This window comes from Scyliorhinus torazame, chromosome 3 (genome assembly GCF_047496885.1).
Source record: "Scyliorhinus torazame isolate Kashiwa2021f chromosome 3, sScyTor2.1, whole genome shotgun sequence".
In the NCBI taxonomy this organism is placed as follows: domain Eukaryota; kingdom Metazoa; phylum Chordata; class Chondrichthyes; order Carcharhiniformes; family Scyliorhinidae; genus Scyliorhinus; species Scyliorhinus torazame.
The window spans coordinates 314,790,943-314,806,889 of record NC_092709.1 but is presented as its reverse complement, the minus strand read 5'-3'; the positions used below and the strand labels follow the sequence as shown (position 1 = coordinate 314,806,889).

Below are 15,947 nucleotides of genomic sequence, written 5' to 3'. Positions count from 1 at the left end.
CGTCAAAACTTAGCACTCTGGTGCTTTAACTCTTCCAAGTAACATCCAGCTGCACTTTGAAAGGCTTTGTTTCTCTGCCAGAAAATATTCTAAAATGCCTCATGCTCTTGAATTGAAGAGGTTTTTTTCAAATAGCTCTAAAACTTGTCTTATTGCGAGTTTAAATTTGCATCTTTGTGTCTTACTTTTCCTACCTTAATTTGAAGGACGATTTTGAATTACTTTGTTTCAAACACAATGCTTCATGGAAACCTTCAGTCCATTTGGTTTGCCCCTTGTCATATCAAGTCGGCTGAGTGCACTGAACCCAGCAAAGACTGTGGACCCTGACACCGTGTTGGCTGTAGTGATGGTGCCCTGTGCTCTACACCTTGCCTTTGCAACATAAATTGCTGAGGTGTATCCTGACCACAAAATAAGGAGTACAGATCTAACCTGGGAAGTTCCCACCCCATCTGTCTACCCTCCATCATCAGCAAAGTGGCGGAAGGAGTCGTCAACAGTATTAAGTGGCATCAAGGAGGCATTTGATTATTTGTGACATCGAGGGGCCTTAAGGAAAGCCCTTTAGAGGGTGAGTCATACTTGTCGGGGTACTTGGCGAACGTCATCTCAGATCATGCTCTGCATATTATTGACCTGATGGTGGAGCCAGGTTGCTCTCAGCAACCCCAGTGGAGATTGAACACAGTGTAGCTTACGGGTGAGAGATTTTGTGAGTGTATATCCTCCGCCATTGGGGAATATGTTGGGTTCAACAGGAACAAGGCGGTCTCAACATCCAAACAAAGAACAAAGAAATGTACAGCACAGGAACAGGCCCTTCGGCCCTCCAAGCCCGCGCCGACCATACTGCCCGACTAAACTACAATCTTCTACACTTCCTTCTATTCCCATCCTATTCATATATTTGTCAAGATGCCCCTTAAATGTCCCTATCGTCCCTGCTTCCACTACCTCCTCCGGTAGCGAGTTCCAGGTACCCACTACCCTCTGCGTAAAAAACTTGCCTCGTACATCTACTCTAAACCTTGCCCCTCTCACCTTAAACCTATGCCCCCTAGTAATTGACCCCTCTACCCTGGGGAAAAGCCTCGTGACTATCCACTCTTGTCTATGCCCCTCATAATTTTGTAGACCTCTATCAGGTCTCCCCTCAACCTCCTTCGTTCCAGTGAGAACAAACCGAGTTTATTCAATCGCTCCTCATAGTTTATGCCCTCCATACCAGGCAACATTCTGGTAAATCTCTTCTGCACCCTCTCTAAAGCCTCCAGATCCTTCTGGTAGTGTGGTGACCAGAATTGAACACTATACTCCAAGTGTGGCCTAACTAAGATTCTATACAACTGCAACATGACTTGCCAATTCTTATACTCAATGCCCCGGCCAATGAAGGCAAGCATGCCGTATGCCTTCTTGACTACCTTCTCCACCTGTGTTGCCCCTTTCAATGACCTGTGGACCTGTACTCCTGGATCTCTTTGACTTTCAATACTCTTGAGGGTTCCACCATTCACTGTATATTCCCTACCTGCATTAGACCTTCCAAAATGCATTACCTCACATTTGTCCGGATTAAACTCCATCTGCCATCTCTCCGCCCAAGTCTCCAAATGATCTAAATCCTGCTGTATCCTCTGACAGTCCTCATCGCTATCCGCAATTCCGCCAACCTTTGTGTCGTCTGCAAACTTACTAATCAGACCAGTTACATTTTCCTCCAAATCATTTATATATACTGCAAAGAGCAAAGGTCCCAGCACTGATCCCTGTGGAACACCACTGGTCACAGCCATCCAATTAGAAAAGCATCCTTCCATTGCTACTCTCTGCCTTCTATGACCTAGCCAGTTCTGTATCCACCTTGCCAGCTCACCCCTGATCCCGTGTGACTTCACCTTTTGTACCAGTCTGCCATGAGGGACCTTGTCAGAGGCCTTACTGAAGTCCATATAGACAACATCCACTGCCCTACCTGCATCAATCATCTTTGTGATCTTTTCGAAAAACTCTATCACGGATCACTGTCCGTGTGGAACATAGAACATTACAGTGCAGTACAGGCCCTTCGGCCCTCGCTGTTGCGCCGACCTGTGAAACCACTCTAAACTTCTAAATCATCTTAGTGACCTCCTCGAAAAACTCTATCAAGTTAGTGAGACACGACCTTCCCTTCACAAAACCGTGCTGCCTCTCACTAATACGTCCATTTGCTTCCAAATGGGAGTAGATCCTGTCGCGAAGAATTCTCTCCAGTAATTTCCCTACCACTGAAGTAAGGCTCACCGGCCTGTAGTTCAAAGGTCCCAGCACTGATCCCTGTGGAACACCACTGGTCACAGCCCTCCAATTAGAAAAGCATCCCTCCATTGCTACCCTCTGCCTTCTATGGCCTAGCCAGTTCTGTATCCACCTTGCCAGTTCACCCCTGATCCCGTGTGACTTCACCTTTTGTACTAGTCTACCATGAGGGACCTTGTCAAAGGCCTTACTGAAGTCCATATAGACAACATCTACTGCCCTACCTGCATCAATCATCTTAGTGACCTCCTCGAAAAACTCTATCAAGTTAGTGAGACACGACCTCCCCTTCACAAAACCGTGCTGCCTCTCACTAATACGTCCATTTGCTTCCAAATGGGAGTAGATCCTGTCTCTAAGAATTCTCTCCAGTAATTTCCCTACCACTGAAGTAAGGCTCACTGACCTGTAGTTCCCGGGATTATCCTTGCTACCCTTCTTAAACAGAGGAACAACATTGGCTATTCTCCAGTCCTCCGGGACATCCCCTGAAGACAGCGAGGATCCAAAGATTTCTGTCAAGGCCTTAGCAATTTCCTCTCCAGCCTCCTTCAGTATTCTGGGGTTGATCCCATCAGGCCCTGGGGACTTATCTACCTTAATATTTTTTAAGACACCCAACACCTCGTCTTTTTGGATCACAATGTGACCCAGGCTATCTACACCCCCTTCTCCAGACTCAACATCTACCAATTCCTTCTCTTTGGTGAATACTGATGCAAAGTATTCATTTAGTACCTCGCCCATTTCCTCTGGCTCCACACATAGATTCCCTTGCCTATCCTTCAGTGGGCCAACCCTTTCCCTGGCTACCCTCTTGCTTTTTATGTACGTGTAAAAAGCCTTGGGATTTTCCTTAACCCTATTTGCCAATGACTTTTCGTGACCCCTTCTAGCCCTCCTGACTCCTTGCTTAAGTTCCTTCCTACTTTCCTTATATGCCACACAGGCTTCGTCTGTTCCCAGCCTTTTAGCCCTGACAAATGCCTCCTTTTTCTTTTTGACGTGGCCTACAATATCACTCGTCATCCAAGGTTCCCGAAAATTGCCGTATTTATCTTTCTTCCTCACAGGAACATGCCGGTCCTGTATTCCTTTCAACTGACACTTGAAAGCCTCCCACATGTCAGATGTTGATTTGCCCTCAAACATCCACCCCCAATCTATGTTCTTCAGTTCCCGCCTAATATTGTTATAATTAGCCTTCCCCCAATTTAGCACATTCATCCTCGGACCACTCTTATCCTTGTCCACCAGTACTTTAAAACTTACTGAATTGTGGTCACTGTTACCGAAATGCTCCCCTACTGAAACATCTACCACCTGGCCGGGCTCATTCCCCAATACCAGGTCCAGTACCGCCCCTTCCCTAGTTGGACTGTTTACATATTGTTTTAAGAAGCCCTCCTGGATGCTCCTTACAAACTCCGCCCCGTCTAAGCCCCTGGCACTAAGTGAGTCCCAGTCAATAATGGGGAAGTTGAAGTCTCCCATCACCACAACCCTGTTGTTTTTACTCTTTTCCAAAATCTGTCTACCTATCTGCTCCTCTATCTCCCGCTGGCTGTTGGGAGGCCTGTAGTATACCCCCAACATTGTGACTGCACCCTTCTTATTCCTGATCTCTACCCATATAGTCTCACTGCCCTCTGAGGTGTCCTCTCGCAGTATAGCTGTGATATTCTCCCGAACAAGTAGCGCAACTCCGCCTCCCCTTTTACATCCCCCTCTATCCTGCCTGAAACATCTAAATCCTGGAACGTTTAGCTGCCAATCCTGCCCTTCCCTCAACCAGGTCTCTGTAATGGCAACAACATCATAGTTCCAAGTAGTAATCCAAGCTCTAAGTTCATCTGCCTTACCCGTAATGCTCCTTGCATTAAAACATATGCACTTCAGGCCACCAGACCCGCTGTGTTCAGCAACTTCTCCCCGTCTGCTCTGCCTCAGAGCCACACTGTCCCTATTCCCTAGTTCTCCCTCAATGCTCTCACCTTCTGACCTATTGCTCCCGTGCCCACCCCCCTGCCATACTAGTTTAAACCCTCCCGTGTGACACTAGCAAACCTCGCGGCCAGGATATTTATGCCTCTCCGGTTTAGATGCAACCCCTCCATCTTATACAGGTCACACCTGCCCCGGACGATCTCCCAGTGGTCCAGATAACGGAAACCCTCCCTCCTACACCAGCTGTTTAGCCACGTGTTTATCTGCTCTATCTTCCTATTTCTAGCCTCACTGGCATGTGGCACAGGGAGTAATCCCGAGATTACAACCCTCGAGGTCCTGTCTTTTAACTTTCTGCCTAGCTCCCTGAACTCCTGCTGCAGGACCTCATGCCCCTTCCTGCCTATGTCGTTAGTACCAATATGTACAACGACCTCTGCCTGTTTGCCCTCCCCCTTCAGGATTCCCTCTACCCGTTCGGAGACATCCTGGACCCTGGCACCAGGGAGGCAACATACCATCCTGGAGTCTCTTTCACGTCCACAGAAGCGCCTATCTGTGCCCCTGACTATAGAGTCCCCTATTACTATTACTCTTCTGCGCTTTGACCCTCCCTTCTGAACATCAGAGCCAGCCGTGGTGCCACTGCTCTGGCTCTGCTGTTTTCCCCTGATAGGCTATCCCCCCCGACAGTATCCAAAGGGGTATATCTGTTCGAGAGGGGGACAACCACAGGGGATTCCTGCACTGACTGCCTGCCCTTTCTGGTGGTCACCCATTTCTCTGCCTGCACCTTGGGTGTGACCACATTTACATAACTGCGATCTATGACGCTTTCCGCCACCTGCATGCTCCTAAGTGCATCCAATTGCTGCTCCAACCGAACCATGCGGTCTGTGAGGAGCTCCATTTGGGTGCACATTCTGCAGATGAAGCCATCCGGGACGCTGGAAGCCTCCCGGACCTGCCACATCTCACAGTCAGAGCACAGCACCCCTCTAACTGACATTGCGTCAATTAATTAAAATTAAAATTAAAATTTGTCTTTTTTTTTTAATACTTTTTTAAAAATTTCAAAGTTACTGTCAACTATCTGTTTCCTAGCACTAGATTTCTAATAGAAATGCGATAGCTAACTATAATACTCTCCGATCTCTGGCTTAGATATCCTCTAAATTATAATTAAGTTATTATGTTTAATTAGTTCCCAAATACTCAAATTTTTTTAAAATTTAGGTTAGAATCCCAACCAGCCACTCTGGCCACAGCTTTTCTGTGATGTCCCCCGACACACACAATTTTTAGTTTCCCCCGACACACACAATTTGAAAAAAGGTATAAAAGTAAAAATCACTTACTTACCTTCTTACCTTCTGAGTGTCTTAGATGTTCTCAGGTTCTCTCGCTGAGAGAAACCCTGGGGAACCCTGAAATCGGGACATTAGGGGGAGATAATCACCTACAAGGCGCATAGGGTTAAATCTGGCAGAGTAGAGAGGCAGAGGCAGATAGATTCCATTTTCTAGGTGGACTGCCAGTAACTGATTCCCCAGACGCCAGATTGTTGGCGAGCAGAAAGAAAGTTGGGGGGGCGGGGGGGGGGGGGGGAGAGAGTTGGCGGCCACATTGGTGCAAGCATCGATTTCCTAAATCCTGAAGGACAGGGATCCTGCCAAATGTGGGTCACATGGATCTATTTTGTTGTTAAACGCTGATATGAAGTTGTTGCCAATGCATTTGGAGCCCTGCCTCCCTGAGGTGATTTTGGAGGAGCAATATTAGGAGATTGTTAAATGTTGTGTTGTTGCCCTCCTTGGGGCCTGAGCCAGATGTAATTATTTCAATAGATTCTGAGAAAGCGTTTGATAGGGTTCAGTGGAGGTATCTCTTTGAATTCTTTGCTGGGGCGACAGTGGGGTAGGGTTATTATTGCTGGATTAGTAATCCACAGACCCAAAGTGATACTCTGGGGACCAGGGTTCGAATCCCCCCATGGCAGATTGGTGAAATTTGAATTCAATAAAAATCTGGAATTAAAAGTCTAAAAGGTGACCATGAAACCATTGTCGATTATAATTTAAAAAAAACATCTGGTTCACTAATGTCCTTTAAGGGAAGGAAATCTGCCGTCCTAACCTGGTCTGGCCTCCATGTGACTCCAGACCCACAGCAATATGGTTGACTCTTAAATGCCCTCGGGGATGGGCAATAAATGCTGGACCAGCGATGCCCACATCCCATGGACGAATGAAAAAATATCCTTGGCTTTGGGCCAAAATTTATATATTGGATTAGACTTTTGTACACTACAGGGTCCCCACCGTGAATGTGCATATTAATGACCTGAGCTTGGGTTCTTTTCAACTGAATAGCGGTGCAAGGCAAGGGTGTCTATTGTCCCCACTTTTGTTTGCCTTAGCAATTGAGCCACTGGCCATTGCGTTGAGGTCGTCACCAGATGGAGGGGAAGGAGCATAGAGTGTCCTTGTATGCAGATGATTTGTGACTATATTTCACGGACCCGCTCCAATGTGGAGGAGATGATGCTCCTCGGGGTACAAGCTGTATCTGGGCATAAGTGAATATTTTCTGGTGACCCCCCGGAGAGGGGAGCAGATCGTCTTGTCTCACCAGGACTAGCTTCCATTATCTGCAAGTCCATGATTGGGCCTTGCTCCATAAACGTTGCTAGCCTGCTGGAATGGCCGACTTGAAAAGATGGGACTCCCTCCCTCTGACTTTAGACGGTGAAGATGAATATTCTCCCGAGGTTTTTGCTTTTGTTCCAGTGTCTCCCAGTCTTTCTTCCCAAGACTTTCTTTTGCAGGGTCAGAAAAATGATCTCTATTTTTGTTTGGTCTGGTAAGACCCTTCTGGTTTGTAGAACGTTTCTGTAAATGGATAGGCATTCTGTGGAGTTGGCACTGCTGTTATGTTACCATTGGACGGCAAATATTGATAAGGTGCGAGGGTGGCTCAGGAATCTGGACTCTTTCTTTTTTTTAATAAATATTTTACTGAGGTATTTATGATTTTATAACAATACAGAAGAAACAGTGTGCATACAAATATAAACATAGTGCAAAGGCCGTTTTCCTCCCTCACAGGTCCCACCTTTCTTACACACTAATCTAAACTAAACTAAACACCAACTCTACTCAACGCATCCGCCCAGAGACCATCCTCTATCTCGCCTCTTAACTTCTCTTCCCATTTGTGTTTCAGCTCCTCGGTCTGCGATTCCTCTGACCCCATGAATTCTTTATAAATGTCCAAAACCCTCTCTTTCCCCACCCACATTCTGGAAACTACCCTGTCTTGTATCCCCCTTGGCGGTAAGAGCGGAAGGTTGAGACCTGCCTGCATAGGAAATCTCGCTCCTGCAGGTACCTAAACTCATTTCCACCCGTCAATTCAAATTTCGCCTCTACTCTCTTAGGCTGGGAAAGCTCCCCTCTATAAACCGATCTCCCATCCTCACGATCCCTGCTCTTTGCCATCTCCGAAACCCTCCATCCAGCCTCCCCGGGGCAAACCGATGGTTATTGCATATTGGGGACCAGACCGATGCTCCCTTTGCTCCCACATGTTTCCTCCATTGCCCCCAGACTCTCAGGGCCGCCATCAGCATGGGACTGATGGAGTACCTTGCCGGCAGGAGCGGCAGAGGTGCTGTTACCAATGCCCCCAAACTCATGCCCTTACATGATGCCGCCTCTACTCGCTCCCACATCAACCCCCCTCCCCCACCACCCACTTCCTAATCATGGCTATATTTGCTGCCCAATAATAATGACTAAAGTTCGGCAGCGCCAGTCCGCGCCCCCCCCCCCCCCCCCCCCCCCCCCCGGGCTACGCTCCAGCATCCCCTTTTTTACTCGCGGGGTCATGCCCGCCCATACAAAGCCAGAGATCACCTTGTTGACCCGTTTAAAGAAGGACCGACGAATAAAGATGGGGAAACACTGAAACACAAAACAGGAATCTCGGGAGGACCATCATTTTCACTGTCTGTACCCTCCCAGCCAGTGATAGCGGGAGCATCTTCCTTCATTTGGTCTACTAGTCGGGTCAAATTTAAGTTATGTAGCCGTTCCTATTCACGTGCCACCTGGATGTCTAGGTACCGAAAGCTTCCCCTTACCACTCTAAACGGCAGCTCACCCAGTCGCCTCTCCTGCCCCCTTGCCTGGATCGCAATCATCTCACTTTTCCCCATGTTCAATATATAACCCGAAAACCGGCCAAATTCCCCCAGAATCCTCATAATTTCTTCCATCCCTTCTAGTGGAACCGAAACATATCGGAGCAGGTCATCTGCGTATAGCGAGACTCTTGTGTTCCACCCCTCCCCGAACCAGCCCCTTGAGACTCTCAGCGCAATTGCGCGGCTCTATGGCTATAAAACTCCTTAAACACCCTATTAACCCTGCTGAATCTCCGACCAGGTTCCCATCCCTGTCCCTTACTTTCCCAATCTCCCGGCTGCCTCCCTCTTTCTGAGCTGCTGCGCAAACATTCTACTGGCCTTCTCTCCATGTTCATAAATCGCCCCCCTTGCCTTCCTCAGATGCTCCACCACCTGCCCTGTAGTTAACAAGCCTAACTCCGCCAGTAGCCTCTGTCGTTCTCTTAAAAGCCCTGCTTATGGGGTCTCCGCATAGCTCCTGTCGACCTGAAGTATTTCCCTTATCAGTCGGTCTGTCTCTGCTCTGTCTACCTTCTCCCTTTGGGCCCGTATCAAGATCAGCATTCTTCTGACTATTGCCTTCACCTACTCCCAGACCATTGCAGCCGAGACTTCCCCCATATCATGAACTTCCAGGTAGTTCTGGATACATTTCCTCACCCGCCCGCACACCACCTCATCTGTTAACAGTTCCGACATCCAGTCTCCAATGCGGGCGTTGGCCACCCTCCGCGCTCACCTGCAGGTCCACCCAGTGCGGGGCATGATCCGAGACCGTGATCGCTGAATACTCAGTGTCCACTACCCCCGTCAGTAAAGCCCTGTTCAAGATGAAAAAGTCGATCCGGGAGTACACTTTATGCACCTGTGAGTAAAAGGAGAACTCCTTCACTCTCGGCTGCCCAAGCCTCCATGGGTCCACTCCCCCATCTGCTCCATAAACCCCTTTAGCTCCTTTGCCATTGCTGGCACCCTGCCTGTCCTTGAGCTCGACCGGTCTAGCCTGTGTTGAAGTCACTGCCCATGACCAGCGTGGGCGATGGAAGGACTGAGAACTTGTGTGGGCCTGTGTGTGAGAGATGGTCTGTGCATCCCTGTGTATGTCCCTGCGCACACCTCTGCGCGTCCCTGTGTTCATCCCCGCCGCGCACGCCTGTGTGTATCTGTATTTTTCAACCACAAAGTAAAGCACTGATTTTTTAAATTCTTACAAGGTTTTTGCGACTAAGCTGACCTATCCTCAGCCGGTGACACCGTGGAATGTGCAGGAGCTGAGGCAAGCAGTGTTAAATGGCCCAAATACACATCCTGGGGCTTCTATGGTAATCAATGAAGATGGGTCTCGTACTATCCTGAGTGTAACCAATCCAACTCAGAGAGAGGCCATCGCCAAACAACTGCTAACACCAAGTACCGGCGAACAGCACATGGGGATGAAAATTGTAAGTTGAGGCCATTGGCAATTAAAGCTAAAGAAATGTTTGCATTATTCCGTTTGTACAAAATGAGATGAAAGTTCATAATCAAAACAGAAAATGCTGGAAATACTCAACGGATCTGGCAGTATCTGTAGATAGTGAAACAGAGTTAACGTTTCAGGTTGATGACCGTCTCTCAGAACTGAGCAAACGTAGAAATGTTTTGAGCAAATAAATGGGAAGATTAACGAAAGGAAAGGTCTGTGGTAGGGTGGAGGGCAGGAAAAAAATAAATGACAGATTAATGGTGCAAGGCCAAAGGGAGTGGTAACAGGATAAGTAAAGAAACGACAAATGTCCGGAGGAAGTGTGAATGGCAGGATAGCTGTCATCCAAACGCAAAATAAAGGAACTAGAAGAGAAAGAGGAGGGGAAAGGAAACCCAGGAAATAAACACAGCCAAATGGTGTTATGAGCACAAATTGTTGAAGCCTGTGTTGAGTCCAGAAGATTTTTGATAAGGTATTGTTCCTTGAGCTTGAGCTGTGTTTCATTGGAACGCTGTAGTAGCTCAGAGGGGGAGCTAGGGAGGGAATTGAAATGACTGGTGACTGGAAGCTTGGGGTCATGCTGAACTAAATTGTTCCACACAGGGATGAGGTTTGGGGGCCTGTGAACATTGTTGGGAGCTGGGACACTGTGCTGGGGGACTGAGGTAAGCCTTTACACCCCATGCACTACGAGCCAGATCCTGGTGTGGAAAAACAAAAAGGGCACGTGAAGTCACACATTGGCCAAATACACAGCATATCGGGTTTTCCCAAGTCCAGAGGGCGGTTCATCCCATAGGGTACAAAAACAAGGAAGTATTGATGAACCTTAATACAGCACTGGCTTGGTCCTAACAGCAGTGTTGTGTCCAAATTGGGGCATGGCACTTTCATAAGGATTTGAAGACTTTAAAGAGGGGTTTGCTGAGATGATGTATGAGAAGAGGATCAGGGACCTGGGACTTAAGTTAGGTGGATAGATTGGAGAAGTTGGGAATGTTTTTCTCGGAGAAGAGAAGGTTGAGAAGAAATTTGATGAGAGATATTCAAATCATGAGGGGACAAGACAGAGAGAAACTGTGGCCATTGGTGGAAAGCCGAGAACCAGAAGATACAGATTTATATTATCAAAAACGATACAATGGTGCTATTTTCATGAATGCACTGTCTGAGTGCGGCAGAGACAAATTCAATCATGACTTTTGAAGTGGAATGGGATGAGTACTTGAGCAAATCCACATGCAGCGCCATGGAGGAAGCGTGGGGGAATGTGTGTGACTAAATTGCTCTTGCCGAGAGCTGGCACAGGTTCAGAGGGCCGAATGGCCTCCTGTGCTGTAACATTCTATGGCTTCAATTGTTTTTTCCCTCTCCACTGCTTTGTGTTACATTTGCTGGTAGGTCTCACTTTGCAATTTTCCACTTTCGGCTGGAATGTGGACATATCAGACAATAACCATTTTCTTCTACCCTGTCCTGGTGTTTATGAGCTGTAAGAATTTCCAGGCAAGGCAGGGTATTCCGAACTGAGCTTTATACAGAGCTGCAGAAAAATGGGACTTGATTATTCGCCCGCGGCATGCTCTGTTTTGCCGGCAGTCCAGGGGTTTCCCAACGCCGCGGGGCTGCCCCACAATGGGAAAACCCATTGACCGGCTGGCGTAACGGAGCATCCCGCCGGCAGGGTGAAACAGAAATGTGGCGGGGTGGAGAATCCCGCCCCAGGTGCTTGATATGAAAAGAAGAAACTGAACCTTGGCCATGGAGAGGATGTGGAAATAGTGAGGCTAAAAACATCGAAGGACCCCAAGGCCTGGAGCCATCAAAGACCAGGGGCGAGATTCTCCGACCCCCCGCCGGGTCGGAGAATCGCTGGGGGCAGGCGCGAATCCCGCCCCCGCCGGTTGCCGAATTCTCCGGCACAGGATATTCGGCGGGGGCGGGAATCGCGCCGCGCCGGTTGGCGGCCCCCCCCCCCCCCCGGCGATTCTCCGGCCCGGATGGGCCGAAGTCCCGCCGCTAAAATGCCTGTCCCGCTGGCGAAGATTAAACCACCTACCTTACCGGCGGGACAAGGCGGCGCGGGCGATCTGGGGCCCCGGGGGGTGCCCCCACGGTGGCCTGGCCCGCGATCGGGGCCCACCGATCCACGGGTGGGCCTGTGCCGTGGGGGCACTCTTTCCCTTCTGCCTCTGCCACGGTCTCCACCATGGCGGAGGCAGAAGAGACTCCCTCCAATGCGCATGCGCGGGAATGCCGTCAGCGGCCGCTAACGCTCCCGTGCATGCGCCGCCCGGAGATGTCATTTCCGCGCCAGCTGGCGGGGCACCAAAGGCCTTTTCCGCCAGCTGGCGGGGCGGAAATTCGGCCGGCGTGGGCCTAGCCCCTTAAGGTTGGGGCTCAGCCCCCAAAGATGCGGAGCATTCCGCACCTTTGGGGCGGCGCGATGCCCGTCTGATTTGCATCGTTTTGGGCGCCAGTCGGCGGACATTGCGCCGTTTCCGGAGAATTTCGCCCCAGATCTTTTTTTCGCCGGTTGTGTTTGAATCTAATGTGTCTACACATTAACTTAACAAAATGGTGAAGTAATACGATATTTTATATAATTTTGAAAGGTGTGTCGGCACATTAAGAATGGAGATGTTCTGTTGCTGAACCGCCAACCAACTTTGCACAGGCCCTCCATACAGGCCCATCGGGCCCGGATCCTCCCAGGAGAGAAGGTCCTGAGGCTTCACTATGCGAACTGCAAAGCCTACAACGCTGACTTTGATGGTGATGAAATGAATGCACACTTTCCACAGAATGAACTTGGCCGAGCAGAGGCCTACGTGATTGCCAGTACTGACCAGCAGTATTTGGTTCCCAAGGCAAGTATATAATATCAGCAAGTAAAGATGGGAAAATTATCCTGCTTTTCCTTAAGAGTGAAAAAGTTACATTTTGCAGTGTGGATACTTGTACATCTTTCCACCGTCTCCAAGGCACAAGTAAGGAGTGTAATGGAATACTCTCCACTTGCCTGGATGAGTGCAGCTTCAACAACACTCAAGAAGCTCAACACCATCCAGGACAAAGCAGTCGCTTGACTGCTTCCCTTTCCGCAAACATTCAAAGCCTCCCACTATCGATGAACAATGGCAGCCATCTACATGATGCACTGAAGTAACTCACCGAGGTTCCACAGACATCACCTTCCAAACCCACTACCATGACCATCTAGAAGTACAAGAGCAGCAGGTACCTCGGAACCCCACCACCTGGAGGTTCCCTTCCAAGTCACTCACCACCCTGACTTGGAAATATACTGCCGTTCCTTCACTGTTGCTGGGGCGACATCCTAGAACTCCCTCCCTAACAGCACAATGGGTGTACCTACACCTGAAGGTCTGCAGCTGATCAAGAAGGCATCTCACCACCACCTTCTGAAGGACAACTATGGATGGGGAATAAATGCTGGCCTAACCAGCAATGCCCATGTCCCGTAAATGAGTTTAAATCAAATCTGATCTCTGGTGCTACTGAGAAATGGTACTGAGCCAATTAAGAGAGCCGACCATGATAATGAGATAATTGAAAGAGATTGCAAAGGACAAAATGTATTTAAACTATGTGCAAATCACAGTATAGGGATAATCATATGGGAATTGTGAACTTGGTATCTATAATGACCTCAGCCTGCATTATTAATACTGTAATAAAAACAGATAATGCTGGATAAACTCGGCAGTATCAGTGGAGAGAAGCAGAGTTAACGTTTCAGATAGAAATGATTCTTCGAGCGAACTGTTTCTCGCCACAAATGCTGCCAGACCTCCTGCGTTTATCCAGAATTTTCTGTTTTTATTTCAGATTTCTAGCATCTGCAATATTTTGCTTTTATCTGCTTGTTACTACTGTATACGTACTCTGGTTAAGGTAATATGATGAATTTGAATGAGGAAACCGCCCAATCCTGGGTGGGGAAACGGCATTGGGTGAATTGTTCATTCGGAGTGCACTGCAGACACTTCCCAAATATATTTTTTCCTTTGTCCTTTAAATTTAGTTTTCCTGAGATGGGGTAATATTTTACGCTGGACCCCCCCTACCTGATATATTTTCTGCTCCCCCAGTGATTAACACTGACCAACTGGCTGGTTAGTCAGACACTGTTGAATGATTTTTTCCCCCCAATTATGGGGCATTTGAGCATGGACAATCCACCTACCCTGCACATCTTTGGGTTGTGGGGGTGAGACCCACGCAGACACGGGGAGATTGTGCAAACTCCATACGAATAGTGACCCGGGGCCGGGATTGAACCCAGGTCTACAGCGGCGTGAGGTAGCGGGTAACTACTCTGCCACCATGTTGCCTGAATGATTTTAGTTTTCAGTGATTAGGTGTGACTTTTCTGAAATGCTTCAATATCTACTGAAAACTGGCAGCGAAATGTTCTGCTGACACATTTTCATCAACGCCTTCCTTACTGGCCTCCTGATCTCCATCTCACCATGCTCATCCAGAGTTCTGCCATCTTGTCCAGACCTGCACTGCACATCTCATTCCTGTCCTCATTGACCTCCACTTGCATCCTAGCTCCCAAAATGCTTGTGTAAAAGAGCCTCTGCATCCTCTTTGATCCCTTGATGCTCTTGCTCAATCCTAAATTTCCACCTCCTCCAGCCACATCTACCACCACAATGCCCCTTGCCCCGACCCCATTGAATTACCACATAGTTTCTCTCTGTCCATCAGCACCTGCTGACCCTTGCCCATCAAGGTTTGGTGTTTAGGAATTCTTTCCTGAAATGCCCATTCCTTATTTCTTCCCATCTTCAAAAACAGCCTATAATACTGCCTATTGAGTCTAATTTTCTTCTGATCCTGGCTTGGTGCCTAATTTCCCCTGTGTGGTGAAGCTTTGCAATCTGTTGAGTGCAATTGCTGCTGTTGACACCTCAATGCTGAATCAGGATGTTTTAGTGATGGTAAACATTTCCTTCGGCGCTAATTTGCAACCTGATGTTCCTGGGACAATGACTAGTCGGAGCATTGTGAGTGTTTTGCCTTCCACTCAATGAGAGAGGATGTTGTTTCTCTCAGTCTTTCTGTAGCAGGTGATCCTGTTACATCCCCGAGTATATGACATCAGTTATTAAGGGGTTAGGAGCTTTTCACAGTAACTTCAGCTATTATTATTATTATTATTATTATTAATAAATGTAAAACACTTTTTGCTATTTTCCATTAGGACGGTAAACCTCTGGCAGGTTTAATTCAGGATCACATGGTTTCTGGCACCAGCATGACAATCCGTGGTTGTTTCTTCACCCGAGAACAGTACATGGAGCTCGTCTACAGAGGCCTTACAGACAAAAAGGGCCGGGTGAAGATTCTTCAACCTGCTGTGATTAAACCTTATCCACTCTGGACTGGAAAGCAGGTGATTCCCCTGACTGCCAAACAGTCTATCATAAATCACAGTGTCTATCATGAATCACAGTCAGAAGTTGTTGAAAGATTAATTAGCACTGGAATGATGAACTATTCATCGTCATGGTGGAAAAATCTGTTTAAACAGAGTTCCACTGAACACTGGGGCAAGCTCGAGGGGCCGAACAGCCTACTCCTGTTACTATTTCTTATGGTATTGTCATGATCGATCCTCCTTTTTGGTGAATTAGTTAACCTCGGGTGGGGCGATGGTAGAGGCTGCTGCAGCTTACCTCAATATCTCTTGCACCACCGGCACAGTGTTTAGCGCTGCTGTATCACAGCACCAGGGACCGGGTTCAATTCTGACCTCGGGTAACTGTGTGGAGTTTGCGTGGGTTTCCTCTGGGTGCTCTGGTTTCCTCCCACAGCCCAAAGATGTGCTGGTGAGGTGGATTGTCTATGCTGAATTGTCCCTTAGTGTCCAAAGGTTTGATGGGATTAAGGGGATGGGGCGTGGGCCTGTATGGGTTGCTCTTTTGGAGGATCGGCAGACTCGAAGGGCTGAATAGCCTTATGTACTGTAAAGATTCTATAAGGGAATTTGGGACATAGGAACCA

The 15,947-nt window shown here is 48.2% G+C and overlaps 1 protein-coding gene across 2 annotated transcripts in view; it reads left to right on the top strand.

Annotated features, from left to right (window-relative positions):
- Positions 1-15,947, top strand: part of polr1a (RNA polymerase I subunit A) — a 169,260-nt gene that overhangs the window by 28,839 nt on the left and 124,474 nt on the right. For both annotated transcript variants that reach the window (XM_072497568.1, XM_072497569.1), the window contains exons 12-14: positions 9,655-9,882; positions 12,524-12,778; positions 15,145-15,336. In XM_072497568.1, coding sequence (XP_072353669.1) covers positions 9,655-9,882; positions 12,524-12,778; positions 15,145-15,336 — 675 coding nt within the window. The remainder of the gene's footprint in view (positions 1-9,654; positions 9,883-12,523; positions 12,779-15,144; positions 15,337-15,947) is intronic.